This window comes from Lynx canadensis, chromosome B1, assembly GCF_007474595.2.
Source record: "Lynx canadensis isolate LIC74 chromosome B1, mLynCan4.pri.v2, whole genome shotgun sequence".
In the NCBI taxonomy this organism is placed as follows: Eukaryota; Metazoa; Chordata; class Mammalia; order Carnivora; family Felidae; genus Lynx; species Lynx canadensis.
The window spans coordinates 165,287,421-165,307,958 of NC_044306.2; the positions used below are offsets into that span (position 1 = coordinate 165,287,421).

Genomic DNA, 20,538 nt, shown 5'->3' on the forward strand with positions numbered 1-20,538 from the left:
GAGACACAGAATCCAAAACAGGCTCCAGGCTCTGAGCTGTCAGCACAGAGCCCGACGCGGGGCTCGAACTCACGGACCGTGAGATCATGACCCGAGCCGAAGTCGGACGCCCAACCGACCAAGCCACCCAGGCACCCCTGGGCTTCCTTCTTAATGGCAACTGTTACAATGAAGTTAAGAGTGTTTCATTTCTACAGGACAGCCTTGTATGCACTGGAATACATCTATAATGCTTTGAATGTCTTACCCAAACCTTATATTAAAAATAGGCTTTGTGAAAAGCATCTTTTCCTCTGGCAAAACTTCTGTTAATAGTTATACCAGGGAAATGATTATTTCCTGAAATTTTTTAAAAATGTGAATCTCAGACTTCCACTTGGGAAAAAAATGGGATAGATGTATTTTTCCCTATTTCTCCCACTTAAGTATAATTTAAAACCTTGGGCATGATATTACAGAACAGCCATAAGAAAACTGTGATGTGGAGAGGAAAAAGGAAGATTGCCTTGGGACTTTGGGATGAGACGAATGATATGGTAATGAGTTGCTAGGGTTTTCTTTTTGCTTCATATATCCCAGATTGGAGCTGAAAAAGCTGGCAACCTGGAAAAGCCATCAGATGTGACAGACAAAATAAAAGCCTACTCTCTCTAGCCAAAGAACTGGGAAAGAAAACTTTTAGATGGTAACTGTTCTACTGCAGCCAAACACCACAAACTGTAGCCCTACTCTCATCCCCATCAGCAAAGGCTGGTGAGGTATCTAGACTTCTATCTTCTTGTGAGGTTCCACCTTCTTGTGAGGTTTAACAAGGTGCCACAACACCTTTTCCAGGAAGGTGTCAGACAAGATAGTAACCAGATATTCTCTCCTCTCCTCATGGGTAGGAGTCAGAGGAGGTCCAATGGAGAGTCAGGACTCTGATGATTGCTCAGTGGTAACAAGACTACCTCCATCACAGTGTGAGTGGAGACTGAGTGGGGAGCCAGAACTCCGACCTCCACCCACCTGGCTTCTCCCTCTTGGGTGCCAACAAACACTGAGTAGAAAAACTGGGCTTCTATTCCCACCTACCTGTAATGAAATGCCCCCAAGACTCATCCACCAATGCATGAGTGGTGTCAGAGAAAGAGACATAAAACCAGAAAAAACAAAACTAGAAATACAGTATCAGTGATACTCAGTGATATATATATATATATCAAATGATATATATATCAAATTATATATATATGTCAAATATATATATATATATCAAACCCCATGATCAAATGGGGTTTAATCAATCAATATAATCCACCACACTAACAGGCTAAAGGAAAGTCACATGATCCTGTCTATTGATGCAAAAAAGCATCTGACAAAATTCAACACATATATATTCATGATAAAAATTCTGACAAAAACAGGAATGGGGGAACTTGAACTTGATAAAGAGCATTTACAAAAAATCTACAAATACCACTGTACTTAATGGTGAAAGACTGCTTCCCTTCTAAGATCAGGAACAAAGCAAAAATATATGCTCTCACCACTCTTATTCATAGTGCTGCAAGTTCTAGCCAGTGCAATAAGCAAGGAAAGAAAATAAAAGGCATATAGTTTTGAAAGAAACATTCTCTGTTACATCAAAAATCCCAAGGAATATACAAAAAGAACGCAATTTCCAGAAATACTGAATTCAGTAAAGTCACAGGATAGAAGATTAAAATATAATAATTGACTGTATGTAGTAACAGTAATGAATTACAGAAATCAAAATTAAAAATGCAGTAACACTTGCATTGCTCCCCCCAAAAAGAAATACTTAGAGTAAATCTAATAAAAATAATAATAATTAAAAAAAACTCAGCAAAGAAATCGCAGCAAATATCACAGGTTAGCTGTGAAAATCAAATGAGCAATAGTTATATAAATAGTTGGTAAAATGTAAAATATTACACAAACTGTAAGGCATACTATGTCTGTGCCTTCCTTATCTAAGGAATATTAGTGCCTTTCAACCTGTTGCAACTGAGTTCTCTGGAAAGATATTCAACAATGCCACTCAAGACAGTTTCCTAGGCCATCCTTATAAATTAACTAAAACACAGGGATCAAATTAGGCTCTATTGCCCAAATTATGACAATAGGTTATAATTTCTCTTTACTAATTCTGGATACTTAAATCAAAGCATCAGATGAAGAAGGCATGTTATCTACTCAGAGCAAGAATTAGAACTCTATTTATAAAACTGACATATGATTGAGAATGCTAACCTCGGTATTTAAGTCACCTCTAAAATGAAATGGTGAGTGACGTGAGGATTCATATTTTTTAAAACATTCATTTTTGTCTTTTAATAAGCATTTAATAAAAATGTTAAGTCTTCTGAGGTTTAAAAACTACAAGAGGCACTTTAGAATGGGAGTAACTGAGTAAACTATGTACTGTTTTTAGCTTCTTGATAAATATTCAGAGAATTTTTTATAAATAATATATCTCGGGGTGCTTGAGTGGCTCAGCGGGTTGAGTGTCTGGCTTCAGCTCAGGTCACGATCTCGCGGTCCGTGAGTTCGAGCCCCGCGTCGGGCTCTGGGCTGATGGCTCAGAGCCTGCAGCCTGCTTCCGATTCTGTCTCCCTCTCTCTCTGCCCCTCCCCCGTTCATGCTCTGTGTCTGTCTCAAAAATAAATAAATGATAAAAAAAAAAAGAAAAACAAGACAAGAATTGGACATAAATCATTCCAAAATGAAGTCTAAGACAGTAAGAACACAAGAGTCACCATATGTGATAGGTTATACTTTAAGAGAAATAGACAATGAAAAGCAACTTTTATAGAACAAAAGAAATAAGAAAGATGGAAAAGGATTCAAGAGAAGGCAACAGATACAGAGGACAGGCAAAGAACATCTGACATATGTCCACAAGAGTGCCCACAAAAAAGAAAGCCAATGCAAGAGAAAAGAGTATTAAAAACTATAATTCAAAGACCATGTCTGAAATTTAAATATATGTGTAACTCCATAGTGAAAGAATATACCACATATCTGGTGAAATCAACTCAGAATGACCAACATTAAGAAATATTCTCATAAATTATTGAACTTTAAAGGAGAAGAAAACATCCTTTGGATATCCAGAAAAAAAAAAACAAAAAAAAAAACCAAATAGATGTAACAGAAACAACTTTTTATTCCTGACAAAAATGGAGTAATATATTTAAGACATTCAAGGAAAGAAATTATGAGCCAAAGATTTCATATCTAGCTCATTAATTTCAAATATAAAAAGGGCAGACAAACTTTCATCAACAAAAACTGAGGGAGTGGATACTGTTCCTATAATTTTTTAAGGAATCTACTAGAGAATGAGTTTCAAACAAGAAAAATGATTGGTGGCACAATAATGTACAGACTAGCAGTAAGCATCAAATATATATTTAAATGTACAGCTAAGACTAAATAAGATACATAAAAGAGTACAAATAACTATTTAACTTGATAATGTTATACAGTGTAGCCATTTAAAAAAAAGGAGTGAGCATATGCAAAAGGCTTTATAGACTATTTTCAGTAATCATATTGTACGGTACTATGCTACTATTTTCCCCAGATTTTGTGTATAATATAGGATAAAACAAATTGTTAAAAGATATTCTAGGGGCACGTGGGTGGCTCAGTTGGTTGAACATCCAACTCTTGACTTTGACTCAGGTCATGATCCCAGGGTAGTGGGACTGAGCCCCGTGTGGGGCTCTGTGCTAAGGGCAGAGCCTGCTTAGGATTCTCTTACTGCCCTTTTCCTCAGCTTGTGGGCTCTCTCTCTAAAATGAATGAATGAATGAATGAATAAATGATATTCTACGTGTTGACGAGAGACAGGATTCTCAGGGCAAGATAAAGATACAGATGTAAATGAAGAGATTAAGTAATTACCCTTAAGCCCTGAATTTGAATATGAAGTATTAGCATGGACTCATGAAGGTATTCAATCTTAAAAACTATCAAACACAAGTAAACACATACATTTATTAGCTCTAGTAACTAAAAAGATCTAGAAACAATGATCAAGCTAGTAGCAATTAGTACAGCTAAAAACTCAAATTTTGGGGGTGCCTGGGTGGCTCAGTCAGTTAAGCGTCTGACTTCAGCTCAGGTCATGATTTCACGGGTTTGTGAGCTCAAGCCCCTCATTGGGCTCTGTGCAGACAGCTCAGAGCCTGGAGCCTGCTTTGAATTGTGTCTCCCTCTCTCTCTGGCCCTCCCCTGCTCGCACTCTCTCTCTCAAAAATAAACATTAAAAAAACAAAAACAAAACAGAACAAAAAATATATATATATCCCCTCAAATTTTGGTTTTGAAATACCATTTCCTACCAAAGGAAATCAGGAGTTTGTAGAAAAACAACTAAATACAGGTCTATGGCAGGACACGTACAAATGTGCCATACCAGTTGGCAAGAATTTATCAAAGACTACTAGGGCTGTGTCAAAAAAGACTTGAGAGCCAACTTGAAGAACCAAAGTTGGGAAAATATCCAGAATGAATCAAAACACATAAAAAATATTTAAATCTGTAAGTTCATAATGATAAATACTTAAGAAAAATATTGGTCACCTTTGGAAGATGGTAAATTGCCAATTTATTTTGTAACTGGTAAAACAGTGAGAAAGAATATGCATTTATTCAGAATTTTCTAATGAAAGTATATTGTTGTGCTAAGGGCAGGGCCTGCTTAGGATTCTCTCTTACTGCCCAAAGAAAAAATTTCTTTTTATATATACATTAAAAAAAAAAAAAAAAAAAAGGAATGTTAGAATTGAAATAAACCAATTCTGCAATACCTAATAAAGTAAGGATATCGGCATTAAGTATCAATGACTGCTAATATCACAAAAAGGAGGCAATCTTGCTTTATGCACCTGTGGCTAAAGCAGCACCAACACCTTAGGGCAACATCTCTTGCCCTAAAATAGCAAAACTGAATCCAGTTAAGCATCTAAATCCAATTACCAATTTATGGGAAATACAGAAAAATCTGCTAAATGACATGGAAAGATATCAGCAAAATCCAGCCTGTGTATCTACATCCACATCTCCAGGACAAATGATCTAGCGGCTTCTTCAAAGGAACTTCAAATGAACTTAACAAGGGGGAGTAACGAGTTGGAGGAAAACTATAAATTAAGAGAAACTTAAAAAGACATATATTAAAGATGCAAAACTACAGTTTCATTACTGGATGATAAAAATCATACAGAGAAGTAAGGAAGTGATTGCTATAAAAATTCAGAAGAAAGGCTACTCTGGGGGAGCGGGTCAAGAGAGGACTGTGTTTGGAAGCAGTTTCTGAAGCAGCAAGTTAGAGTCTCCTGGTATGAATGGTGGTCACAAGGGGGTTGCCTTATAATACTTCATTAAACTCTGTATATATCATGTGGTTTTCTGAATTTGAGTTATACTTTAAAATAGCACAAATTTAAATAAACAGATTTGTAAATTAGAAATCCTTTTAAATTTATTAATCTTAAGTTCTTAGAAAAATGTACTAGAGTATATGAAAGGACAAGTCAAAAAGTTCTATAATCTCAGAATATGGAGAGAAATATTTTAAAAGGGTTAATGTATAACCTGAGGAAAAACTAGAAAGTAAAGAAGTGCACTAAGTTATAGTTTTACTATTATAAAAAGTGTTTCCTCTCATGGTAGCAGCATTTTTGCCTTACCTATAAACTTGGGGGCTAGGAGAAATCAAAATATAATGAGGTTAATCAGACTGTAACTTAAATATTCTAAAATGCAGTCAATATTTAATGAGAAAAATAAAGGCACAAATTTCAGAGAAAAGAAAATTCTGACCCAGGTTTTCTCAGCAAAAAAACCATGTAGTCAAGACATAACTAAAGAAGAAAATATAATCTTGGAAAATCACAGAAAAACTTATCAACTCTAAATATAAGTAAAATCTATTCAATTATCATTCCAAAAATAGCATGAAATGACTAACAGGAATTTGTATGTTTGGAGGGAGCCCTGCACCCTCTCTCTTCCCATTCTCTCAATTTTATGTAGCAAAATCATGGGAAGGGGAGCTACTCCTATCATTTTAACTATATCTAAAAACTCTGTACAGCAGAGGCTGGCTTTGACTACAACTATAACAGACAAAAAAGTAAAGAAGGATGAGAAAGGCGGGGGGAAGAAAGCATATAATGAGTAATCTTGTTTATGATACAGATTCAATAAATACTTGTGAGTTGATGAAAAGAGAATACAAGAAATTTTAGATTTTGGATCCAAGTTAATGGCAAAATTCCTAGGTTCTCCATTTTCAGATAGTCTGATAACAGCATTTTAAACGCCTATCAATATGGCCTCTTATAAACACTGCTTATTTCACTTTAAATATTCAAAATATAGTGAATTAAAGCAGTGCTGGACAACCAACATTCCGTCCTTAGTTGCCTCTCTCCTTCTAAAGTACGTTTCTACATATGAATTTGTCCTGATCTATACATTCACTTTTTCTAACTAGTCTTCACTTTTTCCTTCTGACTTGGTGAAGTCTCTACTTTGTTTATTTCCTCTTCGCTGTGTTCCCAACAAGGAGGAATGAATAATATCTCTTTGTCAAAGCAGTTTAAGCAGTCATGCCTATGAAGACTTAACAATACACAATGGATTTTTTCTTTTCTTCAAAGAGAGAAATAGGCTGAAGAAACAAACAAAAAAACCTTGCAAGAAGAAAATGCGGAGGAATGTGTCCAGGCTTCCTTGTGTTAGTGGCATGACTGTGTTCATTCAACAAATGTTTATGACGTGTCTCCTTGTGCCAAGCAATACACTTTTACTTCCCTTCCCACATTCAAACTCCAGCTACTACTAAATGCAATTAAAATCAAAGTGATCATATTTCCAATTGCTAAGGGAACCACCTTCTCCCTCTTCCCATGATCCTGTGAGTCCTTAAAATAAGTACACCAACTTTCTAGAAGATGTTATAGGCTCATCACCATGATGGAACAACTGATTTATGTGACAATTTACTATCTAGTCCATGTGTCTTTAGTCCAGGTTTAATGTACCAAAGGTACCTATGAACATACGGTATCTGAATCTCATCTGCCTCACATCCCTATTCTTATAGAGAATACCACACAGTCCAATGCAGACTCCTCTTTTTCAAAATCTAGGTATGAGGAAAAATTAGAAAATCCACTTGGCCTTGGATCCAGGAGGTATTCTCCGATTCAACGTTTCCAGTAATTAACCTAATATTTTCTTTTTCATGGGGCTTGTACTCAAGACTCAAGAGTCGCATGCTCTACCAACTGAGCCAGCCAGGCACTATTAACCTAATATTTCAAATCCTATTGTATATCTGTGTCTGTTTTTCAATTGATTCAGAATTTCTAGTAGTATAAAATGATCATCCCAAAGCCATAATACCAACCAAAAAATATGAGTCTGGATTAAGTTAAATAAGAGATTTAAAAAAATGAAATAAAACAACAAAACCCAACACACACACATACAAAACTTTCCCTTTACTAAGTCAACTAGGTAGGTAAAGGTACCAGGAATTATGAGATTGGGTTTTCCTGTCCATCTTTTCATAGAGGGTGAGAGTTTGGTGGCTTAGAGTCACAAAAATACATAACCTCCACGAGCAAAAGCAAAAAAGAAACAAAATTGGCCAGAAGTTTTGATCTTATTAACCTAATAAATAGCAAAAACTCCTTAAGTAAAAACCGAAAATTATTTAAATCTACCTGATGCCCCTCAAAATTATAAAGCAGCTTACAGAGACATACAACAAAATTTATACAAAATTAAAATCCTCTGTTTTATTATGGTATAGTAATGATTTGTGCTGTTTTAGATACCACAATCCTTTCATGCTCCTGTTTTCACCTATTTCTCACGCCCCAGAAGTACTCAAAAATATCTAGAAGTCTCAAAAACAAAGAAGCATAAGGTCCTCAAATAATTTCTATAAAGACCTTTTTCTATAATGATTCCTAGTATGTCACCTTTTCTATCAAAAGAACATATAATATCCAGTCGGTTATATCTGACAGTACCAGAAGACATCTATATTGGAGGGCTCTGATCAACTTCTGGTATTCAAAACACAAATATTCATGTATCCAACATTTCCACTTGACTATTCTCTTTCCTTCAGATTCTATTATCTAAAATGATTTCCTTAAGTCATATTTAATCCAAATGATTACCAAAACACTTACACACTAATGAACTTGCTAAAATATCTATTTCAGTACTTCAATACCCATATTAACCAAATCTTTTTCTTTAACAAATCAAATCTCAAACCTCCTCTTTCCACATAATGTCCTTTAATACTTTATCCTCCTCATATATCTTTGTTATTTATTGAGTTTTGAAGCGGTCAGGAAATCTACATGTTCTGGACAGGGGAAATACTATCCCCACTGCTTGTATCTATTATGACCCATTTCCTCTGAGGCTTCTGTTCATTTTTATTACTGCTGGTCTATGCAATTCCATGGTATTTCTCCAATTGTACTTCTTTCTAGCTGCCCATACATCTAATATAATCTCTTCAAACCAATATGATAGCTTTGGTGTCCAACCTTTAACTCTCAGTTCGAAAAAAGCTACTACTCCCATAAGCAGTTCAAACATTATCAGTTCACTGCAACAACTTGTGATTTAACATTTACCAACTTCTAATGTGAAAGCATTCCCATTTCACCCTACAGATACGTATATCCAAAAGTCAGAAGAAAGAAATTTACACACAAAATGTCTGGCATTTGGTTCATTTTAAGCATTTATTAGTTCATCTATATTAAGTTAAACAATGACCTTCAGTTTTAGATTGGTAAGAAACATGATAAATTCTCTAATAGAAAATATTACATATCATTTATTCCTTTCAGTAGAGCAACCCAATACATACCTCTGGAGAAAATCAGTTTCTTCTGGATTTATCCAAGTAACAGAGAATAAATCCACATTAGTTTATTTAAAAAAAAAAAAAAGACTAAAACGTGCCCTATAAACATCACTGACTCAGTATGCCAAAAGATATGAGATTTAACTAACTGTTAGACCATTTGCTGAAATGTAAAACTCAGTAAGAGGCCGTAGTTACCTCTTTTTGTAGATGAAGTTTGAAGCAACTGTTTGGCTTTGAGGGAAGTACGAGGCAAATTTTTCAGCCTTTGCGAAGCTGTTGAAAAATAAGGAACTGTAATATTTGCCTGAAAGGACAAGATAAAGGCTATAGCTTCTGTAAACGTGAATATTTTAATACATACTTGAAAATTTATCAAGGAACAGAAACCGTAAGGTGAAAATATGTTAGACTCCTAGAAGCAGAGGAATCTGAAAGTGATGCTTAGTGCATTAAGTTGGAAAGAAATAGGGATGGAAATCTTAGTGCAAAGTGCATACTTTCAGAAACAGTTTCCTATAGATGAGAAAATCTACAATACTGTAAGCCAATCAAAATATTAAAGAGAAAACAAACCATCGGCAAACATGCTACAGGATGCAAAGAATATAAAGCTAATTAAGTAAAAGTGATGAACACAAGCACACAGTATAGAATAAAATAAAAGTAGTACTTGTTCAATGCAAAAAAGCAGACTTTGGCGAAGCAGTTATTGTTAGATGAATTGCCCTAACATAAAACAGTAATCTCCATACTCAAAAAGGAGAAGAAAACTCAGAACCAGGCAGGTACTCAAGAGAGTCAAAATCCAGTGGCTTTAACACATTTAACATCATCTTGCTGTAGAATAAAACTAATTTATACTTTAGACTTTGGGTAGCAACATATCTGGTCTGTGCACATATGTATGTGGGGTGGGGAGGGGTATATGAGGGGGGCTGCACAGTGTGTGTTGGTGGGATTGATGGGTTTGGAAGAGTCAAAGCATCTCCTTCTTAAAGTGATCAATGAGAAGTTCTAAGCTTTCTTCAAAACTCCTAATCTATTAACTGTAATGAAACTCTCAAAAGTAGCAGCTCAGAGCCATCCAGAGTTAAAACTCACTACAGCTTCACTGAACTGAAAAGTCCCAAACCTACCAGTATAGTCGCCTATTTAAGTGGTTCTAAAATGTCACTACTGATTTGAAAGTTGGATTTCATATACCTCTGGGATTTATATGCCAGAGAGAGAGAGAGAGAGAGAGAGAGAGAGAGAGAGAGATCCCACAACCATAAATCTGGCCAGCATTTAAACAATCACTGGGTTGATAAGGGAATACTTGATAATACCATCAAAGAGAATTAAGGAGAATTTCTCTTTTGCTCTATTGCTTAACCCTATCAATGCTGAAAAGCTATTGTTTCCCTACTGTCTGAGAATAAATATTTTTATTTTTTTTTTTTTAATTTTTTTTTTCAACGTTTATTTATTTTTGGGACAGAGAGAGACAGAGCATGAACGGGGGAGGGGCAGAGAGAGAGGGAGACACAGAATCGGAAACAGGCTCCAGGCTCTGAGCCATCAGCCCAGAGCCCGACGCGGGGCTCGAACTCGCGGACCGCGAGATCGTGACCTGGCTGAAGTCGGACGCTTAACCGACTGCGCCACCCAGGCGCCCTGAGAATAAATATTTTTAAAGAGTAATAAATGTATGTGATTTCAAATTTACAGCACTCCACATGTTACTGTAGTTAAATAAGACACCAATTTAGCTTAAATATTCCCAGGAAGACTAGTAAAAATTTCTCCAAACCTTAAAAAAAGTCAGTTTTATAATTACCTCATATCTACCCCACAGAAATACAGGATGCCATCATCATTGAATATTCTTACATATTTATTCATATATCCTTTCAATCATTCATAGGGTCATTCATTTACTCATTCATTCACTGCTGTTTTTCATTCTTTCAAATATTTAATTATCTACTTTATTTCTGGTACTGTTTTAGGTACAATAGATTCATTTAATAGCCAACTAGAAAGACAAAATTCCTACTTTCATGGAACTAACATTCTGGAAGGAAAGGAGAAATAAATAATAAACAAAGAGTCAAACAGTCATATAGTGATAGCTGCTAAGGAGAAAACTAAGTAGGGAAGGCAGAGAGGAAATGGGAGATATAAGTTGTGATCATAAATAGGGTGATCAGGAAAGAGTTCCCTGAGATGACATTTGCTCAAAGATCTGAAGGAAGGCAGGAAGCAAGCCATATAGATATCTGGGGAAAGCACTGCAGATAGAAGGAAAAGCCATGGTATAGTACCTGAGGTAAGAGTGTGCCCAGGAACAGGAAGTAGGCCACTAGGATTGGAATAGAGTAAATAAGGGCAAAAGGTCACCGACTGTATTTACGCTGGCAATCCACAATACCTATCAACAACTGAAATTTTTTAAATGAGAGCTTAACATCAAATAGAATCTATAATTTGTTTTGGAAAGGTCATTCTTAAATTAATAGCTATGATAACTCCAATGAACTTTATTTATCCCTCAAGTTTCATGGGTCACAACATGAAAACTATCCAATGGGAATTTGAAGAATAAGATTGCAAATAGAATCAGGCAGTGTACTCTAAATTTGTCTGATAAAATTTTTACAGAAGGAAATGAGTGATTTTCCTAAGATACTACATAGCCTTGTATTACCCTTAAATAAGAAAACCAAATTTTTATCTGAATTATCAATCTTAACTTGATCAGTCTTCTAAAGACAAAATTATTTTTAAATGACAAAGTGTAGTAAATTGAAAGTCTCCAAATCCTTCTAAAATAATAGAATTCAGTGTGTTAGCTGTTTAAAAATTCTTACGGTTTCCTTGGTTTCTCTTTTAATACTTATATAATTCCAATCAGCAAGACTCCACCGTGAAAAGTAACGATGGCACAGTAAAAATATCATTCTCTCATGCTACCATTATTTAGGTTAAAGTCTTCCTCCACTGACCAGTTCCAAAAACTTTTGTATTTGTGTTAAACATACACCACCATTTTCCGAGTCATTCTAGCTCAAAGTTTTCTTACTTTATTTCCATTTAGTCATCCATGCAGTTCTGTAGATCTCTTCCTTTACATCTCTACTGTCTCCTACACATTTAATTCAGACCTTCATCACCCTATTTTTGAATGAGAACAGTGGCTTTTTGGGTCTCCACTTTGTGCATGTGCATCGAGGGAAGGACAGTGAAAGTGCTGTCCCACCCCCCAACTCCAGTGTAGGCAGTAAGTGAGTGAATGGTCTGTAAGGAATTCAGAACAACAACAACAAAAATATCCCAGCTTGATCTGTTTTTTTATCATCATCATGTCCCAGGATTAATAATCAATGTCAGTAATAAAATGCTCCTCCCTGAAGAAAACAGTTTGTTGGCCTAAGTTATAAACACTTGCTGCAGTTACTGTTGCCTTTTAATAGCATATATGTAAGATTTAAATGAACATATTTTAATACTTATGTTTTAATATATATTGCATTTCACATGAAAAATAATTAGAACTCCCAATTATATAGTCTTCTTTAAAACAGGTGGATTCCACTACATGTTTCTTTCAAAAAGTTCATAGAGATTTGAAATCAAGTTCACTTAGCACAGAATGTGCCTTCAACTCCCTGTGGTACAATAATACATTCCTATATTTAGACAGATTAGAAATAAACAATGATGGTACAGTGATTATAAAGTCAGTGAAACAGAATATGAGTTACTTCAATATTGTCATTGTATGTGACTGGGTATTATTTAAGATATTTCAACTGTGAAGGCATTAGATTTGATCCCCAAAGGAACTAAGACACAGACAAGAGGACAATTTCTGAAATGTATTATAAAATGGAATTTTATGAAATTCTGCCATGCTTATCATTATGTTGAATATTTCCCTATTTGTGTAACAGTTGCCTGGTGAGGGGCGGGGGAACCTTCCCAGGTTTAAAAATTGAAGACTATTCTTCAGTCAAAATGAGTGATGATAAATTGATAAATCTGACTGTAGTGTTGCTTTGAGCTTCAATATGCAAGATCAATTCTGACAAAGATCAGTTATTGACAAATTTATAGAAACTAAACCTGTAATATTCATTACTGTGAAAGACTAATAAAAACATACTTTCCTTTAGAAATGATTAAAAAATACTAACCCGTTATCTTTTTTCCATTATAATGCTGACATTATGATTTATTTACTAACAGTTATAAAGTTCAATAAAAGAATATTTTCATTGCCTGCATTTCCCCCAGCCATTATTATTATAACTCATTCTATTATTGTTGAACATAATTTTGTCACATGGGGAGATGCTAAAAATAATCTCCAAGTATGAAATACTAAATAAACATAAGTCACTATAAAAGATGTTAATTACTGCTAAGTAAAATGACCCCTGTTCTCCCTAACCCTGCAATGACAGTTTGTTTTGAAACTTTTATTGCTTACAAATTCTCAGAGTAACCCTTCAATCCTCTCTTACTCCCCACCTCTCATCTTCTCAGTGTTACCAAGTTACATCTCTTCTACTTCATTTTTTAAAGTTCATCCAGATCCTATCACCTCCTGCACCACTGCCTTTGTTCAGATACTCATTTCTTGCCAGGTTTATGCAATAAACAGGCTTCTAAATGTTTCTAGTCTCTCCTCCACTTTAATCCATTCTTCACATTGCTACCAGAATGGATTTTCTAAGAAGTAGTAACCTTGATTAAAAGCCTATCATGGCTCTCCACCCTTACAGGATGAAATCCAAATTCCTTATTAAAAACCTCCCAATCTGTCCCTGGTAGGTATCTCTCCCATCCTACATCACTGCATCCACTAACCATCTTGCATCCTACACTTCAGTCCTACAAAACCACTATAATCAGGATGCTATTCTTAAGACTTCATTACCAATCGTACTGTCGGGTAAACCTGTCTTTCTTTTCTTCATGTGGTCTCATAAGCTCTTCCTGAGCTAGCTGAGAGATAGCTTCAATATCTTTCCTGAAAACCTCTTTACGCTGCTGAGTTTAATGCCTTTGTTCTGTTCCCACAGAAGTTCTTGCCAATCACTTCCTGCTACTGAAGGGCACGTGCTGTCTCATTTATATTTATAACCTCAGAGCTTAGAACATAATATACACCCAACAAATACCTGTTGAATGACTAAGGAACACATGAGTGGATAAAACCCAGAGATCTTAACTAAGCATTCTAGATCCTCCTAATCTAGTGGTTCTCAAACTTGAGTATGCCCTAGAGTCAGGTGAGACACTTCTAAAAAAATAGATTCCAGGTACCCATCCCAGATGTATTCAATCAAAATTTACAGAAGTGCCAGAAAAACTACATTTGTAAAACCTCTTTGTTATTATATAACTGACTCATCATTATGTTCCTTATTAAAAAAAAAATCTACAAATATGTCACTCATTCTTATATTAGCCCATTACACAGGTTATTCATGTGTATTTCTTTGAATTTATGTTTCATAATTATGTAAAATTCAAGCATAATCTTTCTGTGTTTAGTTCTAAACAGTATCTGGATGAGGATTCCTTCCCCATGGGCCTCAGAAAGTCTGGTTAAGCATAAGCTGGATACCGCACCCCCTTCAGTGAAAAGTCCAGAGTAAAATACTGACCATACATCTCTTCTCTGCGGGAATACTCTGTATCCCATGCAAAATTATTCCTCTATTTGACGAAATGTAAGTAAGTGGATAAATATTACACTGGGTTATCTTACTCTTTTGTAGTAATTCTACAATTAAGTAATTCTAAATACTACAAAGTATTTGTAATTCAATTATGCTCCAATAGAGTCATCCAAGAATTTGCAGTTAAGTCAGCATGATGTAATGCAAACAAATATTGGGAGGAAATCAGGAAACTCAGAGAGGAGTTGGAAGGAGGGAGTAGTTTTGCACTTTTCTAGTTATATGCCATTGCACATGTAATATATAAGTATCTCTGCTTCCTCTCTATACAAAATAAGAAATGGGCTTTTGTGAAGTTCAAATGAGATAATACATGTGAAAGTAAACATTTAAAAATACTAACCAGAGTCTGAGTATTATTTTTTTTAAACAAGCAGATTGTCTCGGGTTTTTCTCCCTCCTCTTATTTCTGAACCAATATTCCTATAGCTTTCTGAAAACTAAATTTTCTACTGAACCTCTAGTAGTCTTAGAAAGAAGGCACTAGTCTTCTGAAAAACTGTTCCTGACAAACAATCTTTCCTTTAACTGGAGAAACAGAGAAAATGGCATATATCCATGACCTCTGCAATGCTCTGGTTTTCTTAAACTTTTTAAGTTACTCACATTTTCCAAATATAAAAGTCAGAAATTGGTAACAGCTATAAAAATGAAAATATATTAGAACTCTCATAATATTCATGTTTGAATGCCAGCATCCACAATAATGCAGCCACAGCAAATAAGCATATAAAAAACAGTGATTGGCATAGTACAAGGCAAAAGAAGTGGTCCCGAGGGTGGAAGTAATAGCAACCTTGCAAAGTTAGGTTCATGCAGACCAGCAAGTAAGAACCAAAGCTTTACCACTTAAGGGCTGGAAAAATAAATACTTAAAAGAAAACAAAATGCAACATCTATTATACTAACTGGTTTATACAAAAAATAAAGAATACTAATTCATGTATAAAAGATAAAGCTTACTATTATATTTATATATAATTCTATATCAAAATGAAAAGGCTATCATGAAAACAGTATATATATGTAATATATATACATATATACACACACACATAGTAATTAAAAGAACAGTTACATACATACATTTCTATGGATCAAAGATACATGTAAAATTTTAAGAAAATAGATAATACATTACGAAGTAAAATATGTTAACTTAAACAAAAGGCTTAAAATATTTTTATAAAATAAACTTTATTAAGTTTTAAACTTGATAATATTCCAGACTTACCATTTTCCAAAACTTTTTTTGTGACTAGTGTGATTTTACCCTAAAATAAATGTTTGTGGCATTTTAATTGCAAATAAGTTTCACTATAGCTACAAATATAAAAATAAACAAGTATATACAATTGAAAATACAAAGGACTGTCTCTTACTTTCTCTTTTGCCTATACACTGTTCAAATACCGAGATAGACCACTATGAAACTGCATACATATTTTCCACTTAAAAGTAAATTAGTGATTAGAATCTCATTATATTTCTCTTTATATTTTCCTTAATTATCAATTCCTGGGGAAAAAGAAAAATTCACCTACAGAAAAAATTTCTAGGGAATCGGCAGGTGATTACACAATGCTAATTCTACTACAGAACTCAAGTAATTATCACAAAATTTAAGATATGGTCATATATTTCTCTATTAACATTTTTATTATAGATTCTCAACCTTTCCTTTTTTCTTCTAGAATTTTGTCAAGAGTCATTTTCATTTCCATACAGCTCTGAGGTGCTATAATAGTTGAAATAAAGAGCATATATGAGGGCATAAGGAAATAACCCTGAGTAAAAAGTTGGTACTAATAATGATGGAATAAAGAGAATATAGATATAGCTGGTTTTAACAAAGAACAGGGAAGATGTCTGAAGATATAATCATATAAAGTTTTGAGAAATTCAGAACTCATTTCAAACTAAGCATAAAAGCACAAGTACAAATAATGTTTTGGATTATCTGTGCATAGGCTGTAAATGTGCAGCTTATAATATGCCTGATTTTTATTATTTAATCTCCTTAGTGCTATAAAATTTTCTTTCCCATTGTATTCACATTGTGGATTGCTTCTTCTTTCAGGCAAAAATATACTAAGGGAGAAAAAACTCAGAAACACGGTATTTTCAAGGGTCAAATGAACTTAATTTACAGATTTAAAGGCACAAAAGTTATCATTCACCATTTCAAGATAGCTTAGAGTTCAAAGTATAACTTTATTTTTAAAGTTCTGTGATTCCCTACTTTCTATACCATTTATGAGTACACCATATGAGTATCATAATGGCACTCTTAATTACATAGTTTGCAAGACTTGGAATTCTAAATTTAAAATTTAACTTGGTTCAAAAACATGTTTTTGCATATATCCAGCTAAATAAATGAGGTACACAAATCTCTAGGCAACAATTTTCCACAGTGCCTTAAATTTTACGGTTCATCTTAGAAAAAAACCAGAAATAATATTTCTGGATACTTTTGTATCTTAGTACTAAACCATAGATATGACAGACCTCTCCAGGTGGACTTGGGTTCCTGAGCAGAATCAACATGGGTTTGAATCCTAACTTGCCACCTATGTATGTATGTATGATTGTAGGTTGTTATTCAAAGCTTCAATTTCATAATTTGAAAAATGTGTTAATAATTGTACCTACTTCATAGAATTGTTCTGAAGATTAAACAGGATCATGCATGTATGGTACAGCACAATATGAGTCTCTCTAATATAAATAATATCACATACAACTGAAAGCAAGGAAAATTTATCATTGTTATCACAAAAGTCATTTGGGTTCAAATGTATTTTGTCCTGGTCTTTTTGAGCCACCAAGTTAACAGCAGCTTAACATAAAATACACAAAGTCAGCTAAACACAACAGAGCCAAGGAAGAATGCAAGGGAATTAAGAAACAATTGGATGTTTCCAAAGTTGTATTACCCATTAAACAAGTTATAAATGATCAGTAACCTTGTGTTTGTGGCGCTTCTTCATAGCTTTAAGGAAATGAAGAAACACGTCGCAGCCACCATCTCAACTGGCGCTGTAATATGCTACAAAGAAACTGAGTTGATCAGACCACAGGACTGATGCGAGCCATGGGTTACAAGGGGTGCATATTGAGCACTTCTAAATTTATAGAAATAACTGTGACAGTTTGTTTAAAATTGGTTTGATTACATGTTTGTATCTACTCTAGTTAATAGATAATACTCTTTGGGAAGTGTTCAATTCCTTTTCAGTCACCTTGTACACTAAAGTACACAGTATCCATCTATTCCCACATCACTACTTGGCTCAGTTGGCTACTTTGTTTTAGAAGTTCTGTATGATTCTTTCTGATCTTTGTTTATGTTATCTTTGTCTCTCCTTCATTTGACAGACTCAATCTTTTCTTTTTCATCAAGTTAATTTCAACTTTTTTTCCCCCTAGATTTGCCAGTTGTATTTATTTTATTCATTGAAAATTTAACATGCTTTTAATTATGCTAGTATTTTTTGCAGGATCATTATGGTTTTGTTATGTTTTTTTAAGTATTCTACTAAGAAAGTTGCTTGAGTTTTAAGTTGTCTGTTTCAGGACTATTTCCCATAAAAATCTTGTCATTTTTAATGTATAGTACTGCAGAATGCGAGGTTTTTAATGAATATATATCTGTATAATTAATAGGTAGACTTTGCTCATTTAAAAATTCTGGAGAGGGGATCCTGGGTGGCTCAGTCAGTTAAGCATCTGACTTTGGCTCAGGTCATGATCTCATAGTTAGTGAGTTCGAGCCCCGCGTCTGGCTCTGTGCTGACAGCTCGGAGCCTGAAGCCTGCTTCGGATTCTGTGTCTCCCTCTCTCTCTGCCCCTAACCCACTCGCATTCTGTCTCCGTCTCTCTCAAAAATAAACATTAAAAATTTTTTTTCAATCTGGAGAGACTAGAGTTTCATACAGAAACAAGTACTGATACAATTGGGTATCTTATAGGAGCAAATTTTAAATTTTAATACAGCTATGATTATCTTATAGCAAGCGACAATCACTACATTTTAGTATAGATAGCTTAAAACAGCTATTCAGCACAAAATTACTATCTATAATTTTCATTTTCCTTTAAATAACTGACACATAAAAGATACTTACTGGCTGAAGCCTGAGGTTGCATGCGAGGTATTCCTCCATTTGGCACTTGAAAATTTGAGTCACTTCTGCTGCTTTTCACTGAGTCAACTTGTGTATTAGATGTTCGGGACAGGTTTGGAAGACTGCGTCTTAGTTTTTCTATGACAACAGAATTTAAAGAAAAAAAAAATCAAAACATTCTTTTAGATAAAGAATTAAAATATTAACTGGCATTCACAAATCAAATTCTTTAAGCATTCACATTTTAGAGGAGTTAACAGAAAGTACATGTCTTATAAAAAATAACTTAACCCAGGTCCTAGAAATCAGTAGAAGAGAACCTTTAAAAAGAGCCATAAATTAATTAAATCAAAATCTATATACAGACCACTTCATGAGTAGTAGTAACATAATCAAGTAAAATTAAATTCACTCTCTCCTTTAGTTTTGTATTGATGCACTAGTAATAAAACAGTAAACTACGTAAATTCTTGATCTACTTTTCTAAAATACAAAACCTTGGTAAAAAATTGTGTTACTTTCATATCGAAATATTAAGGACAACTGCTTTGCCAGAATCATTCTAATTACCTTCATTTTTAACATTGCTTGTCTGTAAATCCGCGGGATGACCTTGAAGTGAAAGGCGAGGTTGTTGTAAGCGGCTAATCATAGGCTGTGGGGACACTCTACTATATTCTATTCCCCGAGCAGGAGATCGTGAACGAGGTGAATTTCTGGGTGACTGCTTAGGTGATGGTCGAGGTGAATTGCGTGGTGATGGTGAAAACCTGTTAACAGCAGGGTATACTGCATGATGCATATTGTCATCTTCATCATCTAAACTTTGCGCATCAAGTTCCTGATCGCTAAAAGTACCCCGTCTTGTAGAATTGCAAGATGAACCAGAACTGCGCCGAGATGTGGTGGCTGCATATTCTTGCCGGAGACCTGACAATAATGAATGTGTTATTTCATTTCTTTAGTTACATTTTTAAACATTTATATATTCTTGAGGCTTAAAAGCAAAAGAATATCATTGAGAAATTCCAATAGGTATAAAGTGTAAAGGAAAACTCCCTTTCCACTTGAATCATCTTAGACATCCTCCCATATAATGATGCCTAAAATATTTTAAAAGACTATTTTTGAATTGAATGAAATTCTATAAACCTTTGCCCAATCCAACGTTTTCTTCATGATTCTGAAATCTGTATTAGAGGTAGAACCATAAATTTAAAAATATTTCTACTCCTAAAGACAAAAATCCAAATTTGAGATCAACATTTCAAAAATACTGAGGGAAAACAATTATTGTTCAACCAATGAGAAGAATACACCAGTGTATAAATAAACTCTCTGGATACTGAATTCTTGGAATTGATTTATTGATGAAGGAAATTTCTTTCCCACCCTCAGGAATTCAATACTTGGGCATAAATGAAATTTTAGTTCCTTCATGACCCAAGAGACTTCATCAGTAAAACAAACTTAAATTCTAAGCTATCAAGTAAAAATTTTCAAAGGAGTCTCCTATGTATCTTGACACCTCCAGAAACATCCAAGCAAACTTAGGCCCTTCAAAAAGTATAAAAACTTCTAGAACAAAAACAAATGTTGGTATATATTCAATTAAGAATAAAATTACTATTCAAGAAAAGTACAGAATTTAGGCCAATATTTTGATCAAGTCCTGCTAACTGCTGACAATCTAGTTTAAAAATTCTCTGCTACTGGGGCGCCTGTGTGGCTCAGTTGGTTAAGCATC

The 20,538-nt window shown here is 34.4% G+C and overlaps 1 protein-coding gene across 3 annotated transcripts in view; it reads right to left on the reverse strand.

Annotated features, from left to right (window-relative positions):
* SLAIN2 (SLAIN motif family member 2) overlaps positions 1-20,538 on the reverse strand; it is a 73,991-nt gene that overhangs the window by 9,916 nt on the left and 43,537 nt on the right. For 2 of the 3 annotated variants that reach the window (XM_030313908.2, XM_032592995.1), the window contains exons 5-7: positions 19,362-19,721; positions 18,792-18,929; positions 9,125-9,202 (exon numbers count right to left, since the gene is read on the reverse strand). In XM_030313908.2, the coding sequence (XP_030169768.1) occupies positions 9,125-9,202; positions 18,792-18,929; positions 19,362-19,721 (576 nt within the window). The remainder of the gene's footprint in view (positions 1-9,124; positions 9,203-18,791; positions 18,930-19,361; positions 19,722-20,538) is intronic. The other variant, XM_030313909.2, reaches the window with a different exon arrangement.